The sequence below is a fragment of the Mauremys reevesii genome, linkage group 2 (genome assembly GCF_016161935.1).
Source record: "Mauremys reevesii isolate NIE-2019 linkage group 2, ASM1616193v1, whole genome shotgun sequence".
NCBI classification, from domain to species: Eukaryota; Metazoa; Chordata; order Testudines; family Geoemydidae; genus Mauremys; species Mauremys reevesii.
The window spans coordinates 65,546,585-65,567,734 of record NC_052624.1 but is presented as its reverse complement, the minus strand read 5'-3'; the positions used below and the strand labels follow the sequence as shown (position 1 = coordinate 65,567,734).

Here is a 21,150-nt window from a genome sequence, read left to right as displayed (position 1 = left end):
CATTGTCCAGAGGCTAATGTAACTTGGAAATGCTCTTTTGCTCTCATGCAGAGACACCTTTACTGCCAGTTTTACAGTTTTCCTGAATTATCAGCCTGCCCACTCCCTGCCTCTTGGGCCAAGTCTACAGTACAAAATGATGTTGACCTAACTTACATCAGCATATAGCAACCGCTCATTGGTTATCAGTTTATCCAGGGTAAAGTATCCTGCTAACTGCAGCAAAGCCAGCATACTTCCCTAACATACTGTGAACTGGGAAGCCCAAATGAGATGGAGCAGAGAGATGCCAGTATTGCCAGCTGCAAGAGATCAAAAATCATGAGTCAAACCCTCTGAAGAGATGAAAAAATCATGGTAATAAAATTAAAAAAAAAAAAAAAAAAACTGTGTGAAGGGAGCTGGGGTGTTGGTCTCTCTTTTGGTTTTTGGACAAGTAGTGTTATTGACTCGCCCAGATTCACTGAGTAAGGTAATTTGGGCCTGTCTTGAAGGACCTCTCAACCACACATCTACCCATCCCCGGCAATTTTAGCCCCACCCAACCTTTGCCCCACTGCCATCATTTCAGCTGCCCTCGTCCCCCATCAGTGCCACATGCCATCAGTTCAGCCCCACTACTCGCATCCCATTTGTTCAGTCTTTATCAGTTCAGCACCCCCAGCCTCCTCCCTTCTCAGTTCACATACAATTTTTAATTTTGATTTTGTTATGAATCCTTTACTTGCTGTAGTTTGACTGTGACACAAGCACTTTGTTGCCTTTCTGTTAAGGGCCTACTAAATGCATTTCCCCACTAAGGGGAGGGGAGAGACTTTGTCAACCAACCAGAACACACAGTGTTTGGCTTCAGTTCTATAATAGGGAAATCTGTGCCTGACTACACAGTGATTTTAAATTTTAGACCAAACAAACATAACCAGGATAGAAGAACTTCCTTGACTATTATGAAGGAAACAAATAACCAGTTTGGTACAAGACCTGGAATCTCTTGAAACTGTTCTCCCACCCTAGACTATATGGATACAGAAGGGTTGGATTGTATATTACTGTTTGCCTGGAGTGATGTTCTTCCCCCATAAATTTTCTTGTTATACTTTTATTCACAACTGACCTCTGTATTTGTTAAGAACATGCTAGTAATCTTATATTTGAATTACTATTGAAATGCCAATTTAAAATACTGTTTGGTGGGGGAAAAAGTTAATTGTTTAAAAGGAAAATATTTATAATAGAAACCTTGTTTTTTGAGACCAAAGTGTAAAGGATCGATTGTAATGACATGCTACCTGAGAACAAGCAATATGCATAAGTGATGCCTATCTTTTTTTTCTTGAGATCTTGATGTGGTATTATTGCACTTCAACCACTACTTTGCTTTTATGGGATTGTGCACTTTATTAGGATTTAAGATAGGCACACTACACAGAAGCAACATTAGAGATCTGATCATTGTGCATCAATTTTGGAAATAATTCAGATTTTTTAAATTCTCGTTTCAGAACATTGAATATATGTTTGGTATTGTTGGTATTCCAGTGACTGAAATTGCAATTGCAGCCCAAGCAATTGGAATAAAATATATAGGAATGAGAAATGAACAAGCTGTAAGTAAATATCTTGTGGACTAGTCATCCTTCTTTTTATTTTCATATTAGCTATATGTTTTACAGTTGAATCTCTGCTTTACACATGCCTTTCATGGTCACCTGAAACACTCATAAAATCTCTGGTTTTGGTAATCAAGAGCTATCAATAGAGTACCCAAACTCCACAGGAGTGCAGTAACACAGAAGCTTAGCTACATGCTTTTGGAACTCAGGAGTTCTGCAGAACTGGAACTCCTGAGGCTCTGTACTTGTTGGAGTTCCCAAGTCCTGCAGCAGTTTTAATCCGCCCTAAGGTAGGGGTCATAAGTAAGGCTGTGATTTAGTTACGGAAGTCAAGGAATCCGTGACTTCCAAAGACCTCTGTGACTTCAGCCAGTGCTGACTGGGAGCTGCAGGGTCTCCTGCTGAGGCAGGGAGCTGTGGGGAACCCCTGCCTCTGCTAGTGGCAAGGGGGACCCCCACAACTTGGAGCTACCAGCAGAGGGGGACCCTGGAGCACCCAGCCCACTGGCAGATGCCCAGGCTCTCCATTTTGTCACGGATATTTTTAGTAAAAGTCAAGGATTGGTGTGACATTCTATACCTTGGGGGAGCATACTGTAACCCCCATAATCCTCATTTTCATATAATCGTGATCTTACATATAAAGCATGCCTTGTAAGGTATCAGGGGAAAGGTTATGATCTGCTGAAAGTCATTTCTCTATCCATATATGTGTATCATTAATGCGTATGAAGTTAAGAGAATTGTGTTGTATGGTGGTCACTAAAACAAGGTGTAAATTGGGGAATCAGCCTGATATTAGCTCCCCAGAGGCAACAGCAAGGAAAGTAACCAACGCCCGGGCGGGGTGTCAAACAATCCATCACCGGTTCATTCACCTGCACGTCCACCAATGTAATATATGCCATCATATGCCAGCAATGCCCCTCTGCTATGTACATCGGCCAAACTGGACAGTCTCTAAGGAAAAGGATAAATGGACACAAATCAGACATTAGGAATGGCAATATACAAAAACCTGTAGGAGAACACTTCAACCTCCCTGGCCACACAATAGCAGATTTTAAGGTGGCCATCCTACAACAAAAAAACTTTAGGACCAGACTTCAAAGAGAAACTGCTGAGCTCCAGTTCATCTGCAAATTTAACACCATCAGCTTAGGACTAAACAAAGACTGTGAATGGCTTGCCAATTACAGAACCAGTTTCTCCTCCCTTGGTTTTCACACCTCAGCTGCTGGAACAGGGCCCCATCCTCCCTGATTGATCTAACCTCGTTATCTCTAGCTTGCTTCTTGCTTGCTTATATATACACACCTGTCCCTGGAAATTTCCACTGCTTGCATCCGAAGAAGTGGGTATTCACCCACGAAAGCTCATGCTGCAAAACTTCTGTTAGTCTATAAGGTGCCACAGGATTCTTTACTGCTTCTACAGAACCAGACTTACACGGCTACCCCTCTGATACTAAACAATCCATCAACAGCCATTGTCCAGCAAGGGAGCTACAATGCAATGATTCACCTGCATGAGGCCACACCAGGGGAATTGCTCAACCTTATTTGGAGAGACTCAGGGCTTGGCTACACTTACAAGTTGCAGCGCTGGTGGAGGCTTTCCAGCTGCAACACACACCCCGCACACTGTAGGGCAACCCCAGCGCTGCAACTCCTGTGCAGCAGCTGGGCTGAAATCCCATCCGGGTTGGGGTAGGAGTGGAGGGCTGGTGACACCAGCGCTGCGCTCAGCAGGTGTGACACTCACTCCAGCGCTTTACCTGTCCCCCAGGGAAGAATCCCAGAATTCCTGTTCCTCCACAGCCACACTCTGCACACTTTGCTGTACTGCTCTTTGCTCAGGGTGACGCCCCCTAAATAAAAAAAAAAAAATTTATGCTTAAAATCAGCTGCAGGTGTGTGTGATCAGGTGGAGTGCAATCAGTTACAGGTTAGGTTACAGGTAGCCCAGGCCAGCGCATGCAAGCAACAGCAAGCACAGGCAGTCATCAGTGTTTGGGGTGTGGTGTCTGGGTGTGTTTGTGAGGCACAGCAGTCAAGGCGCCGTGTAGAGGCCCCGGCTTGAGGCAGATAGATAGGGACATGCTGGATAGGGGCATCACACAGGCGGGGCAACAATGGACGGGGAGAAGTGAAAGTTAAAGAACAAAGCCCGTGCCTAGCCCGCGAGTCCCCGCGCCCCATCCGAGTCCGCCCACGATTTGCGGACAACATACTGGGCCGCTTTTACACGGCCATACCAGGGCAAGGGTGGTAACACTTCTGGACAGGCAGGGAGCTGGGGAGGAGGGAGGAGGAGAGGAGGGGGGGAGGAGGAGGGGGAGAGGAGGAGAGGGGGGAAGAAACCGCGAGGGAAGCTCCTGCAGCCAGGAGAGCTCTCAAGCCAGGAGAGGGAGGCAGCCAGCAGCAGCAGCCAGCAGCCCAGCAGCAGCAAGCAGCAGCAGAGAGCGCAGGTTGCAGAATTTTTTTTTTTTATTTTCGTTTTTGGGGTGGGAGAGAGGAAGGGGGTGGATGGGTTATGGATGCATGCATGGCATGTGGAGATGCCCCGTTGATGTGGTCTATCACGTCGCGGTGCTCTGCTTCAGCTCTCGCTTCAGCCAGAAGCGTCATCCAGAGCCATGCAGAGCGCATGCAGCAGAGCACTGCAGAGGTGTCCAGATGTCCCAGTGCCACTGCGGCCACTCTTCGCCACCAGGACCATTTCTGAACACAGAACACAGGCCAGGGTCCCAATCGGCATCCCACATAAGAGCCCCGGCCCCTCCCCCCTCGCGTGAGGCCCCAAGAGAAACATCTTCCAGGAGTGGAAAAAGAAAATGTTGGGATGTTGAGAGAGAGAAGAGAGAGAGAAGAGAGATGCATCTGCATCTCATCTGCATCTCCACTCCTCTAGCACTCTCACTCCAACCAGAAACCCCTCAGCATCATCTCACTCCCCTCCACCTCACCCCATCTCTTCTCCACCCAGTTGTTGTTTTTTCTTTTAAAGTTTTTGCACTGAGAACTCAAGAGTGTAACAATGTAACAATTCATCCTTGGAGATAGTGATAGTGGTGTTGAATGTGGATATGTCTGTGTGTATGTTGCTGTGTGTGTGTTGTGTGTGACTGTGACTGGACTGGAAATCAACATCACAGATCAAAACAGAAGAAAAAAAAAAAAAAAAAAAAAAAAAGAACAAGAAATGCTGAAAAAAACTGCTTCTTCAGAACTCTGCTGAGAGAGAAAAAGAAGGAGAGGAGAGAAGAGAAGAAAAGCAGAGAGAAAGAAGAGCAGCTGGAAAGCAGAGGAAAAGAGGCGAGCAGCTGCTAAGCATCTGGAGCGCCAAGCGTGCAGCAGCTGCGTCACTACTACCCACCCCAGCTCCCGTCACTACTACCCCCCGTGCCCTCCCCCCCCCCTTCCCAGCCAAAGCTCCAACCCAACCACCCCACCCACACCCACCCCCAGCATCCCACAGCTTACCACCACACCTGCCCCCCCCTGCCTGTGCCCCCCCCCCACCCCCCCTGCACCCTACCACCACCCACCCCCTCACATGCAGCACCCCTGCACATGCAGGGCATTATTCATTAAACCAGACATCATTAATGGCACACACATGCAATTGTGTGTGCAACCCCACTGTTTGTGTCACCCTTGTGTGTGTTGTTGTTTTTTGTGTTCTGTCTGTTGTCTGTCTGTCTTGTCTTTTCTAACAGTCTTTTTTGAAACAGTTTTTGAATAGCTTTTGAAAAAAGTCATTTTATAGCAGAAAGAAGAAAGAGGCACTGAAAATAGTAGTTATAATAGCATAATTATGATATTAGGCAGCAACAAGGCACCCCATGCAAGGCAGCAGAATTCTTCCACTCAATTCACTCCTCAGCAAACCCCCTGGCTTGCCTCCTCTTCCTCCCTCCCTTCTGTTCCTCCTAATCCTTCCCTCTGTCTCTGTGCCTCTGGCTGTGCATCTTCAGCCTCCCTGCTCACCTCTATTCCTCCTCACTCTCTTATTGGGTCCCTTCCCTTTACAACTATTTGGGGAGGCCTTCCTAACATAACTGGCCCATTCCCAGCTTCCCCCACAACATAGCTTCCCCATTCCCCAAGAGCCACAGCCCCTAAAGCACACTCTCCCAGCACACTCAGCTGTCATCTGCACTGCACTCAGCATTCTGCACCGGCCGTCCCTCTCCTGTGAAGCCTCCCTGTATCTGGTCACTCTCCTTCCATGGTTGAACCAAGCCAAGGGTGGGGTGATCTTCCTGTCTGGGAAAAATCTTCCTGTCTGGGTGCCTGCCCTGACTGTCTGTTCCTGTCTCTTCCAGCATGCTGCCTGTCCCTACCTGCATCTTCCTGATCAGCATCAATGGCGCAGCCTGCATCAAATGCAAAACAAGCTGTTGGAGAAGCCTACGCCTCATGCACCTCGATTCCCAGGACATAAAGAAATAGGAAAATGCGTATACCCTATCGACCTCCACAGTTACATAACATCCAGGTGCAAAGCCCATCATCATGTCCTGCACCATCCCCGGCCACACTTGCAGCAAAGCCATTGCGGTTGTCCTGCATCTTCCACAATCGCGATTCCCAGTCGTTGCTTGCATAGCATGCATCGATTGCTTTGCCCAAACTACTGATCCACGTCAAATCCCAAACTGGTTCCTTCCCAGCTGGTAGTCATCCACCAGGCCTATCTCACTATTGCAAGCTTTTCCCAGCAGAGTGCACCTACCGCTCAGCCCTGCGCTCCAGTCAGACAGTTTGCATCAGCAGGCGCATGCATGTGGCAAGTCTCATACGAAAGTTCTTCAGCCAGTTCTCGTCTCCCAGCTGCCAGCTGCCAGTGATCCACACTTCCATGCTGCGTCGATCCACAGTCACTGCTGCGTTCCGCAGACGCGCTCCGCAAGATGCGTGATGCATTTCGCGATAATGCGCATGCGCCTGGAAGTCACTTATGCTCGCAAACATGCACTCAACACTGTGCTGTGGAGCACTCTGTGTCACAGACTGCTGAAAGGTCCATGATGCTGAAATCGATCGCTGTGATCACCAGAGAATCATCAGCACATCATAGCCAGAGATCTCACACAGGGATGAGTAAGAATGCTGCAACAGCGCCACGCAGAGAGAAACACACAATGGCGCTGCCGGAATGGCGGCACATGCTTCCCACACACAATGGGGGGCATGCGCACAACGGCAGGAGGGAAGCCCCCAGATGTGAAGCTGTTCCTTCCACAGCCAGCACAAACTAAAGCGGCCAGGGCAGCATCAGGTGTTCTGCAATACATACCTGCAAAGCACCCACGCAAGCTGGCAGGGAAAGTGCTGCACTGTAGTGTGTACCACACTGGCTGTGTGGCAGCGCTGTGCTGCCTCAGCAATGTCCCTCAGACATGCATGGACTTGTGCTCCCCAAGCACATGGACTGAGGGTATAAAACAGTGGACACATACTGGGCCCTTCTCCTGTCCCCCACCTTCACTGAAAGCAACTAAGATGCTGAGAAGAAAAGACTCCTAGCAGAGGAGATTGGCCCAGGTTTAAGGAACAAACCTGTATATTAAGGACTGCAATATCCAGTGGGGTCAGGAAAAAATGCTTAATCTAGATGTTGCCCAGTCTAATTGGGTTGAGAGTTTAGACTGTGCGCTTATTTTGTTTTCTTTTGGTAACCACTCTGACTTTCTGCCTGTCACTTAAAATCTATCTTTGCAGTTAATAAATCTGTTTGTTTATTCTACCTGAAGCAGTGCATTTGGTTTGAAGCGTTTCAGAGATTCCTCTTGAGATAACAAGCCTGGTACATACCAATTTCTTTGTTAAATTGATGAACTAATATAAGCTTGCAGTGTCCAGTGGGCATAACTGGACACTGCAAATGGAGGTTCCTAGGGTTGTGTCTGGGACTGGAGATATTGTCTAGTGTCCTTCGGCTTTACAATCCAAGGAGCAACTTACATGCCAGAGGCTGTGTGTGAACAGCCCAGGAGTTGGGGTTCTCACAGCAGAGCAGGGTAAGGCTGGCTCCCAGAGTCAAGAATTGGAGTGACCTAGCAGATCATCAGTCCAGATAACATGAGAGGGGAACGTCACAACCATTCATGGGTGTCCATGAATTTTTCGTTATTGCCTGTGCCCTGTTCATGACTTTTACTGAAAATATCTGTGACAAAATCTTAGCCTTAGTCATAAGTGACCTTTGTTTTACTGGTGAGTGTTCCTGGAGTTTGTGTTCCAGGGTCCCATTAATAGAAATTAGAAATGGAAAAGACTTACTAGGTCATTTGGTCCATCCCCCTGTACGTACACAGTTGTTCTCTCTAATACGTTTTTTAGTGTTCTGTGCACTGTAGTTTTAAACATACCAAGTGATGATTTCAGTCACTTCCTTTGGGAGACCTTTCTACAGTCTTACATACTTCACTGTCAGTTTATCCTCACATTTAGCCTAAATGTTCCTTTTCTTAATTTCACTCATTTTTCTTTGTTATCCCCCCTCCAACCCCGTTATCATTAATTCCTTCAAATGTTTGCAAAGTGTTATGCCCATCATTTCAAATTTCCTTTTCTCTGAGTTCTTGCTATACCTTTCTGGTAGAGGTGCCGATAAATGAACATCTGATCCTGTGTTAAGTTGGGCCTTGTTTTCAATGTGATTAAGAAAAATGACTTTGTAATGGGTCACATTTCTCTTTCCATTGGTAGCATATTTGTTCTGTCCCAGTGACCTCCTGTACCAGCCACATGAATGGAGCACATCAAAACATTCCTATTTGAGGAGCATTTCTGTTTCCTTATTGCAACTCTATAGCGTAAACGTTAATGGGAGTCAGTTTAATGATTTTGCCAAGGTGCCAGTTAGGTTTTAAAGATAAAATCTAAAAAAAAAATTAGATTTGCCAATTAAATAAATATTAAAGCCAACATGTGAATGATATTTAATTAGGATAACTGCTTTTTATTAAGCTCAGAGAGTGATAACTTACTAATTTTAAAGTTAGTAAGACCTGGGTTCTTCTCAGGTCAACTTGAAACTTGGACAGTATTTCTCAAAACAGGAAACTTAGTTGTTATTAGCCAATCAACAAGTGTATTAATTCATCAAGAACCACACGGATATATAATCAGTAGTTTTTTAGATCAACTGTAGTTACACCAAATGTTCCAGTCATTTACTGAACACAAAATACACATGCAGTCTTGCAAGTGATAAACATAGACCAGCGTTGGGGCCCAGCAGCTATATCCTAGAAGACTATAAATCACCAAGATTTCTTATTACATTTACTTATAATAATCACTTATCAGTCCTTTAGTATCTCTCTAAAATTTATTGCAGTTTAAGTGATTCTCCAGGGAATGAGGATGCACCTTCACTTACGGCACCCTTATGAATGTACTCCCTGCTATTTCTGGTATTTAATTTGAAAGGGACTAGTTGAATACATCAAAAGTAACTTGGACTAATGTTATTGTTTGAGGTGCGCTGAGGCCAATTTACTTTGATATACAAAAGAGTAACAAGTATATAGTGCCACTTAGTTGAAATACAAGATATGGTTCCTTGAGGTCTGATTAGAAAGAGTGCAGATTCAACAAGGTACCTTTCAGTTACTTACATACTAAAGAATATAGCGTCTGTGAAATGAAATCTCCCAACTTGTGCTCAATCCTAGTTACCCTTGGGATAGGGGAGAGCTGGTCACATGTCTGGTCCAAGTGTCTGGTAGCTCTTTATGGATTCAACACCTTCTTTGGTGGGTTCAGAAAACTCTGAGGTCCCATCCACTGACCTCAGTTTTATACCTGGTTTTCAGTGATTATTGAAGAGGGCTGACCCTCTTATTTCTATCAGACCCTTGTCATAGGGCACTGTTTTGTTTCTCTGCTGTTTCTGTAGATGGCATCAGTGTATAAGAAATTTCTTTGATCCTTTTCTTCTTGGAGGCTTTTTATGTTTTATTCATTTCAAGGATTCTCTTAATCCAGACTATGGGTATGGCTACACTTACGGTTTGCAGCGCTGGTAGTTTGCAGCGCTGGTCATCCAGCTGTGCAGGGCCAGCGCTGGTGTGTGGCCACACTCACAGCTACCAGCGCTGGTGTGTGGCCACATTTGCAGTATTTGCAGCGCTGTTGGGAGTGATGCATTATGGGCAGCTATCCCAGCATTCAAGTGGCCGCAACGTGCTTTTCAAAAGAGGGGGGTGGAGTGGGGTCTAGTGTGACAGGGAGCGGGGGGAAGAGAGAGGGGATTTTTGGAGCCAACACTGTGTGTTTAGCTTCCTGCATTGAAAAATCAGAACATGTTTCTGACCCCTTAGTCTTAACTCTTAATTGCAAACAGCCTGCAGCCAACACGACTCCCCGCTGTTTCGCTCCCTCCCTGCTTGCCTCTCATTTGATTGTTTACAGCCAGGTACAGATGATCACAGCAAACAGGAGCTCTGTTTGTTTTTTTTATGCAGCCTCTCTTTGTTTTGTTATGAACTCCCATTCATAACATATTTTATTTATCAAAATAATGCAGTATAATCACTCTGGTTTCAATTATTTTGGTAATTTATTTAAACTATAATACAATGGATGGAAAATGAAAGTGAGGAGCACTGGAGGAAATCCCCAAATCCCCGTGCCTAATAGTAATGTAGATAGGTTTCACCCTTTATTTCTAGTTATTAGTCAACAAATATATGCAGTCATATGCTCAGTGTTACATCATAGGCAACTGAAGACCAGGGAATCAAACTCACAATTTATATTGGCTACTGACCATCTCCAGAAAAGGAATTAGAAAACATGTTGTTCAGAGAACACATTTTGATAGGAAATTTTTTTAGTCCAAAAAGTTAGACCAGTTATAATCACTAAAGCAACAAAAGCATTTATAAGGCCATACTGTCCTTTACAGCACTCTGGCAATGTAAAGAAGCCTTAAAACTTTTACACCTATTTTATACTCCTGGGGGAATTCACAAAGACAATGGGAACAATTCACTAAGCAGGCAGGCTGCTGCATTCTGCTCTGCCTGGGGCAGGAGTCCCCAACGTGGTTCCTGTGGGCGCCATGGCGGACGCAACTTAAGGTGCCCGCATCCTGGCCCCCGGGAGAGCACCTACCGAAATGCCGCAGCGGCATTTCGGCGGGGACACCTCTCGATGACAATGCTTGTCGCCAACAAGTGATGTCATCGAGAGGCGTTGCTCCCGAATTTCGGCGGCGACGCCTCTCGATGACGTCGCTTGTCGATGGCAAGCGACATCATCGAGAGGCGTCGCCACCAAAATGCTGCCGAAATTCAGCGGCATTTCGGCAGGTGCTCCACTGCCGCAGTGGTCCTTCAGCTGGCGCCCGCCAGCCAAAAAGGTTGGGGACCACTGGCCAGGGGGGACAGACCCTGTCCCACGCCTACCTCCTCAGAAACGCCCCAAAGCCCTCCTCCACACAGCATGCTGCAGTAGCGAGCGAGAGGGACAGAGTGTCTCTCTCTCTCTCACAGACACACACACACACAACCGCCCAGCTTCCTTCCCCCCCCCCTTCCCACTGATTTACATCTCTACTGGCTGCTCCGGGCACCCAAACCAACCTTCCTACGCTGCCAGGAAGGGGCATGTGACCGCTTTTGTGGCTTCCCTTTTCTTCCCTGGCAGAAGTCATTTTTCTGCAAGGAAGCAAAGAAATCTGCGGGTGACATGAATTCTGCGCAGGCACAGTGACACAGAATTCCCCCAGGAATAACTTCTCTCAGCCGGGTGCAGAGGGGCAGCCCTGGTAGTGGGAAAGGGGGTCTTGGAGAATGACCCTACCCCACATTCACCTGCATCAGTGGCTCCCTACTCCAGGTGTTGCAACCTACCACATGGGGTCACACAAATTTGGCCCCGCTGCCTCGCCATCATTTTGGGGCATTTTTCACTTTAAAAAAAAAAAAGCTAAATTTCAAAATTAAAAGTCAAAATATTTTGTTTCAGCATGGTCGAAATTTTTGTTTGTTTGTTTGTTTTTTCAGCTGAAACCATTTGCTGAATTTGGCTCAAATTGTGAATAGTTTTGTTGCTCCCAAAATGTATTTTTCTGCAAATATACTATTTGTTGCAAAAATTTTGTTCGGCTCTAATATTTAAGTTAATGTATAACATAAGTGCAGTCACTGTTTTTTGTTGTTGTTGTTTTGTTTTTGTGAAAAAGAAAGTGCCTTGGCCTATACTAAGTTGTGTACAGCGTTCACCATAAAATCTTTACAATTGCCATCACAAAGATGTTCACAGTATTACCCTGTACTTAGTACAGGTAGCACTGGCAACATTATCCACTTGAAAAAGCAAAACTGTGAATATTTTAAAGGTAATCACTGTATCTGAAGTAGTATTTTATGTGCTGTTCTATTTTGCCACTCATTTAGAAAATATGTTGTTACCATGACACCCAGCTTCTGAGGTACAAAAACCCTTGTTAATGGAACACCCACTCCAAATGTCTTCTGTAAACATTTGTACATCAACATGTTTTCAGCAGGAGGGGAAAAAATTCATGTCATATTAATACTCAAGAAATTGATGACAGTTCAGTTATGTTTTTCTTATCTCCTTGTAAAAGATTTATGAAATGTACAAACAGTAGAACATATTCTGCAATTATTTTCTGTCAGGTTCCCCAATCCCCATTGAGGAATAAAAGATGTAAATGCTTATTTCTGTTATAGTAAATCCCAGTTGTTTACTGTATGACCAGTTCATCTGTGGCCAAAAAAGCAATTTAAAAAAATACAAAAGGAGCCCAGATTTATCATGGCATCAAAAAAGAGTCTGAGGGTAAGGGAGGGGATTTTTTGTCAATTTTCTGGGCTCATTGTCCCAGGGAGCACTGCTGTACACAAAAGACTAGGCCAAATTCATCAGAGTCTAAGGGCTTGGCTACACTTGAGAGTTGCAGCGCTGGGAGTTACAGCGCTGGTCGTACAGCTGTGTAGGGAAAGCACTGGTGTGTGGCCACACTCACAGCTACCAGCGCTGCAGTGTGGCCACATTTGCAGCACTGTTGGGAGTGATGCATTATGGGCAGCTATCCCAGCGTTTAAGTGGCAGCAACGTGCTTTTCAAAAGAGGGGGGTGGGGTGGAGTGTGACAGGGAGCGGGGGGGGGGAGAGAGAGAGAGAGAGTGGATTTTTGGAGCCGACACTGTGTATCAGCTCCCTGCCTTGCAAAATCAGAAAATTTTCCCGACCCCTTACTCTTAACTGCAAACAGCCTACAGACCAGATAAGCAGCTGTTTCTCTCGTCAAGCAAACACTCATCCCCCTGCCTGCCTCATTCACAGGGGTTATCTCATTTGATTGTTCACAGTCAGTTACAGATTGATCACAGCAAACAGGAGCTGTGTTTGTTTTTTAGATAAGCAGCTCCTGGAGCCCCGGAGCCCCGAGTTCACAACAAAACAAAGAGAGGCTGCATAACAAAACAAAGAGTAATTTAGTTAAAAGCATTCTGGGATATCTCCTAATACCCTGGAGGCCAATAACAGCGCTGGTGTGTGGCCACACCTGATGAGCAGCGCTGCATCACCAGCGCTGCACTCGTTACACCCCAAGCAGACCAGGTGTACAGCCAGCGCTGCAGCCAGGGAGTTGCAGCGCTGGATGTGCCTTGCAGGTGAGGACAGTTACTAAGGCTTTGGCTATACTTGTACTTCAAAGCGCTGCCGCGGCAGCGCTTTGAAGCGCTAAGTGTAGTCAAAGCGCCAGCGCTGGGAGAGCTCTCTCCCAGCGCTGTCCATACTCCACCTCCCTGTGGGGAATAACGGACAGCGCTGGGAGCCGCGCTCCCAGCGCTGGGGCTTTGACCACACTGGCGCTTTGCAGCGCCACAATTTGCAGCGCTGGAGAGGGTGTGTGTTCACACCCTGCTGCAGCGCTGCAAATTTGCAAGTGTAGCCAAGCCCTAAATTGTGAAACCTACACCTTCTCTGGCCCGCTCTGTAATTTACACTCCCTTGGATTTATATCTGCTTACCAATGTGTAATTTAAATCTCCTTACACATAATTTCTGAATTTGGCTCACTGAGTCTATCTAGTTCGTGTAACTTAAATAGCAAAGGCAACTAACAGGAGGGTATATGTCCCACTGCCAACTACTTAGCCTTTAAGACAGTAGAAGTTCAGTTGGGAAGACCTGTTTTCCAACATTTTCAGCTGATTAAGCCTTTAGGCAAAAGTGATCATTTTAATGACCGAAGCACTTTCAGTCTCCTATTTTAAAACCCATCTTACAGATTCTATTCATACAATATCCTGGTGCAATAGCAGGCAAGGACACGAAAAAAGGAGATTGAGAAAAGTAAATGTCGTTAATCTCCATGATATGAATGAGCATGAGAAAGAAGAGCCTGGAGGGAAAAGGAGGATGCTTGTTTTTGTGTTTCTGCAAAAGGTTGTGTGTGGTCACTCAGCCTTTGGCTACAGACCTCTAGCTAAAGGGTATTTGCAGACCCTTGGGAATGTCATATTTAATAGTGTATACAACGCACCCTTACTCATGTCCCTTTGGAAGGGATGGCTACGGGATGTTACCTCCTTAGTGTAAAATCCATTAATCAGAACAATTCTTATGTTTAAGCTGCTATTTAATTTAAAATTTATGATTGAAAGTTTTGATATGTGGAGAGGCTGAAATGTGGATATGTGTAAATAACCTCGTGTTCTCTTCAATAGGCTTGCTATGCTGCCTCTGCTGTTGGGTACCTGACAGGAAAGTAAGCTGAATATTTATTTTTATATAAACCACAGGAATTGTTTGAGCTAGAGCATTTTCTGTTCTATTTTTGGAAATGATGTATAAGTTAAAGCAAATGGAGTAAGACTGTAAAGATAAAAGGTGCCTCTTTGAAATGGCACAAGAGAAGTGCATAGCTATATCTATATTTACACAGATTGAGTGCATTTACCTTCTGTGTATCATTTTGAATTTAACTTTGCATCTATTAACTTCCTTAACCTAAGGGTTGAGATTTAGCCACTAGTGAATTATCCATTGAGGAATGGAAGTGAGATTAGTTTACTGTTTCAGATAAATGAACTATATGCTCAAAAATGCACCATCTCTGTTAGCTGATTTAGTTACCTCAAATGAGACTATTTTCATGTACAAAAACCCACCAACATTTTGTTTCTTTAAACTTGCATCTAAGTTAAAAATGGCCAAATGAATTTCTTTTCAGTTTGGGAGAGGGGCACAAAAATATAACTAGTATTTAGAACATGCATGGCACGTGACCCTGCTGTATTAATAAAAATTAAGTCAGTGATTAAGCTCTACACTCAAAAGTGTGTAAGATTAGCACTTACGCAAGCTGCATGATATTGCATGGAGATGCTGTCGTGTTACATAAATCTAGAGTTACAGTTAGCGGTTCACTATTGTATTAGCTTTGGTGTCGATTTGACTCACAACGCAGGAACAGTGACATGCACAAATTGAGTGGTGAAGTCTCACTAGGAGAGAGATAGTATTACCAGTCTTATTACTTTTTCTTCAGTTTTACTCTTTTTTTTTTTAACCTCCAAATACTAGTGCAACACCGTAAGCCCAATACACTCATATAAAAATAGTCAAAACTAAAACTACCACCATTTGTTGCAACATGGGAGATGTGCTCTCTTTCTCTTGGTATGGGAGATCTGCTACACCTTTGTCCATTTCAGAATTAGAATATGACATGAAATATTGATGTTTAATAAAGAGCCCAGTTTTCTGTTTTGCCATGTAAAGGGTCTGTAAAGCTAGTGGAACTGGCCACTCTACCACTGCCATAAAAAGTGTTTCAGCATAGCATAATGCCAGCGTAATGGCTCTGTGATGACTCTCCCCATCACAACCCAATAGCCACTGTTGTAGGGGGCAGGGCCAGATTGCTACTATACTCTAGCTCAGGGGTTAGCAACCTTTCAGAAGTGATGTGCCGAGTCTTCATTTATTCACTCTAATTTAAGGTTTCGCATGCCAGTAATACATTTTCACGTTTTTAGAAGATCTTTCTATGTCTATAATATATAACTAAACTATTGTTGTATGGAAAGTAAATAAACTTTTTAAAAACCTTAAGAAACTTCATTTAAAATTAAATTAAAATGCAGAGCCACTGAAAATCAGCTCACGTGCCGCCTTCGGCACATGTGCCATAGGTTGCCTACCCCTGCTCTAGCTGTTCTGTGCTACAAGAATGGCCCTTTAAGGGCTGTTAATTTATAGCCAAACATAGTTAGAGGCTGCTCTTACTAATGTTGAGGATGGGCTGAGAATATAGGAAGCACAAAGATGTCTTTATGCCACCTCCCCTTGATCTGCCCTTCCTTGTTGAGCAGGAGTCTGGTGGAATGGAAAATGTAGCCAAAGTGTTTAGGGGGACACTGTTAAATTGAAATATGAATTAAAAGTAGTTTTCATGTGCTGTTGATCTCCTGATTCCCTCTGCAATTTTTTTTATAATTGTTTCCTTATTTAAAAAAAAATATTTTTCTGTCTCCTGTTGTGTCAATCCCCCCCTCCCGCCTCCTCCACACACATGTATAAAGTTAGAGGACTGATTATAAGAGGGAAAGAGTGAAACCAATTAGACATAGTGCTGTAAAGTTGAGAAAATAAACACACTCCTTTTTCCAGTTATAGTGTCTGTGTTACTTTTAACAACTGTAGGCTTAAAAAAAATCAGACAAAATGATGTTTTTAGGTTGACACTGTCCCTTTAACTGTTCAGTATTAATATTGTCTTCATGTTAGCTTTATGCATGGAATTATTTTGTAAAGGACTCAGTACTCTGTACACATCCTACCCTCCTCACTCTCTATTGAAGTCCTCCAGGTGCTGAATATTTTAATAAACAATTTAAAATACATTTAAAACTCCTAAAATCTTAAAAAAATAACAATAATTTAATCATGGACATCTGACAAAGAGATGGGGAGAGAAGGCAAAATGGAGAGGGAAAAGTCATAAATATAGAGCTAGCAGTGGTGAAGTTAAACAAAACAGCTTCTAGAATACAAAATGTTTAGGATTTTAAAAGTGAAAAGAAATGAGACAGATTTCAGGGAGCGCAAATTCCTCACCCTAAGATCCGCCACTTACATGTCCATGTTCTGTGATGGAGACTCTTAAAAAGAGGGTAGCTTGAACACACAAACTCATCAGGCTGAGATTCAAGGGGATGTCTTGAATACTCCCTGGATCTACATCATTAAGACTTTTAAATATCAGCAGTGTCAAATCAATCCTTTAGAGGCAACCAGTGCAGGAAACCCTGGATGAGCACAGTATGATCATGGTAGCTCAAGCCAGGGAGTAAACCTCCCGCTCTCTTCCAAATACTAGGCTGCCGGTGATGGAGCAGATGTGGTTAAAGGCAGTTACAGTAATGGAGCTTTTTGACCACCAGGGCATAGGTTATGCGGTCCTGAGCTAACTACAGCTTTGCAACTTGTGCAGGCTGCACTTGAAGTAAACTACTTTCATACCATGTACACATCTGTTTTTTTTCATAAAGAGGATATGATTAAAGGTGAATCCTAGGGCTGGTCTACACTAGAAAGTTCAGTCCAGCTAGCTACACCGCTCAGAGGTCTGAAAAATTCAGACCCCTGAGAGATGTAGTTAAACTGACCTAAGCTCCAGTATAGAGAGCGCTAGGTCGATGTAAGAATTCTCCCTAGCTACCACCTCTCTGAGAGGGGGATTTACTACTACAACAGAACTCTTTCTGTTGCTCTAGTGTCTACGCTACAGCTGCAGCATTTCTAGTGTAGACATTGTCCTTGATTCCTAAGCTGCATCTCTGCCTCCAAGCACATCCATCCGTATGATGCAATTTGACTGTCGCTCTCTAAACGTTTAATATTTTTTGAAGTTGAGCATTTTTCTAATTCTTGTTTGTACTGTATTTGATGTTCTATATTTTTCACTTTCTTTCTGGTCTATTTTGCCTCTAGACCAGGAATATGTCTTGTGGTTTCTGGTCCAGGTCTCATACATGCTCTGGGTGGGATGGCAAATGCGAACATGAATTGCTGGTAATGTACCTACATTTCGTCTTAAAAATTCTAAGTATTAGCACAATCATTGTCCAAACTAATATTCAGATTTTTATTGGTTTATTGCTCTTCATTGCAGATATTTCTACCTTTTTCAATACTTAATAAAATGTTTCTGTCATAGGAAACGAGAAGTGAATTCACTTTTCTTCAGTACAGCTGATCTAGTTTAATTTTTCTCATTTTCAGAGATAAAAATCATCCTGCCTTGCTACGTTATATGTTCTCTAAAACCTAGTTATTTCCTGTGTAATGTACCCGGATACATGTAAAAATCAAGATGGTAACCAGTCTTCTGGTATTCTTTTATGGGTGCAGTGGGTAGAAGCAGCTCTGAATCAGAAAAGAAGCTTACAAATGCCTTTGGGTTAATGACTTCCTCCCTTCAGAGGTGAACAAATTGGCCTGTGTAATAACCAAATGTTTGGTTTTTGGTGCATGTTGTTGAACAGCTAAATGTTGAATTAAATGAAGATAAAAGTGCAATAGCAATAGTGTTTACCCCCACAAGTCTTCACTTCAACATGGCAACATTAATTGGCCTGTGAATACAAATAAAGTTGCTGAATGGTTATGTGAAACATTTTTGGTAGAAGTTCGCATAGCACTAGGCACATATGCATCAGACCATAAAGTTAATAAACAGCTGGCTGGCAAAGAGCAAATAGTGACTGCTTTAGAAGATTTCCGTATGTAGGAAGCAGTGTTTGTATACGCTAACAGAATCACTTGATGGAAAGAAAACTTCGTAGTTTATCGGATAGGGTCCAAACTTCTTTTCACATAAGAATTGGCTGCAAATACTTGGTTATATATGAAACTACCTGACCAAAGGAAATCCTGGTGCGACTTTGCTTTTAAATAATTGATGAGTTTGGTCACTAGGAAAAAGCTTTCATAGCACTTTGGTTAATTTATAAGACATGTTTGGCTGATGTTTGCACTTTCCCCCTGAAAATCCAATTTGGCTGAAACTGATTAAACATGCCTGATTTAATCTTGCACAAATCTGAAGTCTTGGCAGAAGATGAGGAAGTGGATTATCCTCTAGCTTGACAGAAGATTTGATAGTATAGTGAGAATCCGATCAATCTATACGCTAATTGACTAACCATTAGTCCAAGATGCTTATGTTTTTGTCCCGTACGTACAGTAGGTGTCATGGAAATAGATGCATTCATTCAGTGGTGAAAAATCCACACTCATGAGTGCCATAGCTGTGCTAACATAACCCCTGATGTAGACACAGCTAGGTCAATGGAAGAATGCTACTGTTGACTGGAGAGGTGGAGTTCTTGAAGAGATTGCGGGGGGTGGGGGAACCTTCGCTGTAGTCTGTGTTTACACTATGGGATTACAGCAGCATAGCGATGGCACTATGTTGCCCATCGTGTAGACATGGCCTGAATCTCGATCCCCTTTTTCAGCAGAGATACAGACCCTGAATTATTGTCCAAACTACCCCTCCTCCCCATTTATTTATTGTATGTATTTATCTATTTATTTAGTGTTAGTAACTCAGAAATAATAACATACCTTAAACCTCAGCCTAAGCTTTTCTCACTGAGCTTGGCTGTTCCTATGGTTTCTCTCCAGGGTCCCCTCTGTCCTAATTTCCTCCAACAAGAAGTGACTGTTCTACACCTTTAATGCTCTGGTTGGAATTAACTGGATCCATCTGCCAGCACGACTTGCCAGTATTTACCTTGCAAGGTTGTAACATCTGAGCATAGAGTCTGAGGGTGAAATCCTGGCTCCACTGAAATCCCATTGACTTCAGTAGGCCAGGCTTTCACATTGGGTACGTCTACTCTGCCCAAAAGAAAAAAAAAAACCCAAAAAACACAGTAGCAAGTCTCAGACATGGGTCAACTGATTTGGGCTTGCGCTAAGGAGCTAAAAATAGCAGTGTAGCTGTTCTTGCTCAGGCTGGAGACCAGGCTTTGAGAACCACCCCCGTCGCTGAGTTTCAGAGCCTGGGCTCCAGCCAAAGCAGGAACGTCTACACTGTTGTCTTTAGCCCTGTAGTGCGAGCCCAAGTCACTTGATCTAGGCTCTGACACTCGCTGCTGTGGGGTTGTTGTTGTTTCTTTGCAGATAGACGTACCTTCTGAGAGTCTGCTACCCTGTTACTAATTGTTATGTGAGCTCTGTTAAAGTAGACACTTAAGAAGCTCTTGCAAATTATGCTTATAAGAAGGAAAACTTTTAATTCTTCTTCCATTCAGAAAAAATATAATCCGTTATTAAAAATGATTTACAGTATTCCCTGCTTTTCTGTCAGCATCATTTTGAGTGCATGTAGTTTTATCATGGTGTGGCTGCCATGAAAGATTGTATTATTGCTCATGACAATTAGAAGATTAAACTACAGATCAGAGCAGCACTTCATAATGCTACTGTAACCTGTGGTTGCATCAGTGTTTCTTCAGCTTAGCTAAAGGTCTCATCCTACAGACACTACTGAGCATAATATTCAGTAATGTGAATCGTTCCATTAACTTCGATATTCTCCCTACCTAACCTGTTCTTGACTGCAGCTAGGCTGCTCACAATAGTAAATGCTACTCTTGTTAACGTTTATGGGATTATGCCCATAGTAATGTACAATGAATTTATGGGGAAAAAATCTTTCTCGGGACTGTGTCTGGTTTTGCAAAATCCCAAAGCAGCAGCAAATTTCTTCATGGCCTGAAAACACAAAATGAAGTATAGGGGTGGCGGGGTTTTTTTAAGTGTAGAGAGTTTGTTTGTTTTTTTTTAATCGTTAGATTGCATTATTGAGAGGCTTGTGTTAACATTTTTAAAAAGTCCTCTTCATAGATGAAATTTGGAAAAGCTAAATGGAAGTGGCATAGGAATTGTCATCCTGAAGTGGACCAATGATGTAACTAGACAGTTATCCTTTTTCTGATGCCGGACTATATCTTATGACTCAGAGGAAAGTAAAGTACCATCACTCAACAAAATAGAACATCTTGAATAGTAAAAGTGGCTGTTTTGTATGCTTCAGATCTGTTTTCCATGGGGATTTTTATTGACGACGAGACCAAGCTACAGTGTTCCAATCTAGGCTTTCCAAAACTTTTGGATCAGAAATTTTAATTTGTCTCGCTGTAGAGAAGTGGACTGCTTGAGAAATTAAGATTTAGATCCAAATATCCCCAGATTTCAGTGGTGTTCAGGATTGGAGTTATGCCCTGGAGGCTCTCTAGGTTTCCCTTTTAAAGTACTCCTATTATGCATACTCTAATCAATAGAAAGGATTTACAGAGGAAAATGTTTTTGGAGAAAAATCCTGAGAAGCTAATGGAGTGCTATGCTGGAGTTCACCTTACTGAAACAAGCAGATCAGTCAAATGGCCTCATCATTTCACAGCTTATAAAGTATCGTACTGACCTAGAAACTGAATGAACTAGTTTTCGTTCATCATGGGA

The 21,150-nt window shown here is 43.5% G+C and overlaps 1 protein-coding gene across 3 annotated transcripts in view; it reads left to right on the top strand.

The window, feature by feature from the left end:
* The window catches only part of HACL1 (2-hydroxyacyl-CoA lyase 1), a 43,885-nt gene that overhangs the window by 1,142 nt on the left and 21,593 nt on the right, over positions 1-21,150 (top strand). For 2 of the 3 annotated variants that reach the window (XM_039526716.1, XM_039526718.1), the window contains exons 2-4: positions 1,503-1,607; positions 14,340-14,380; positions 17,611-17,691. In XM_039526716.1, the coding sequence (XP_039382650.1) occupies positions 1,503-1,607; positions 14,340-14,380; positions 17,611-17,691 (227 nt within the window). Of the gene's footprint in view, positions 1-51; positions 358-1,502; positions 1,608-14,339; positions 14,381-17,610; positions 17,692-21,150 lie in introns of all 3 variants that reach the window. The other variant, XM_039526717.1, reaches the window with a different exon arrangement.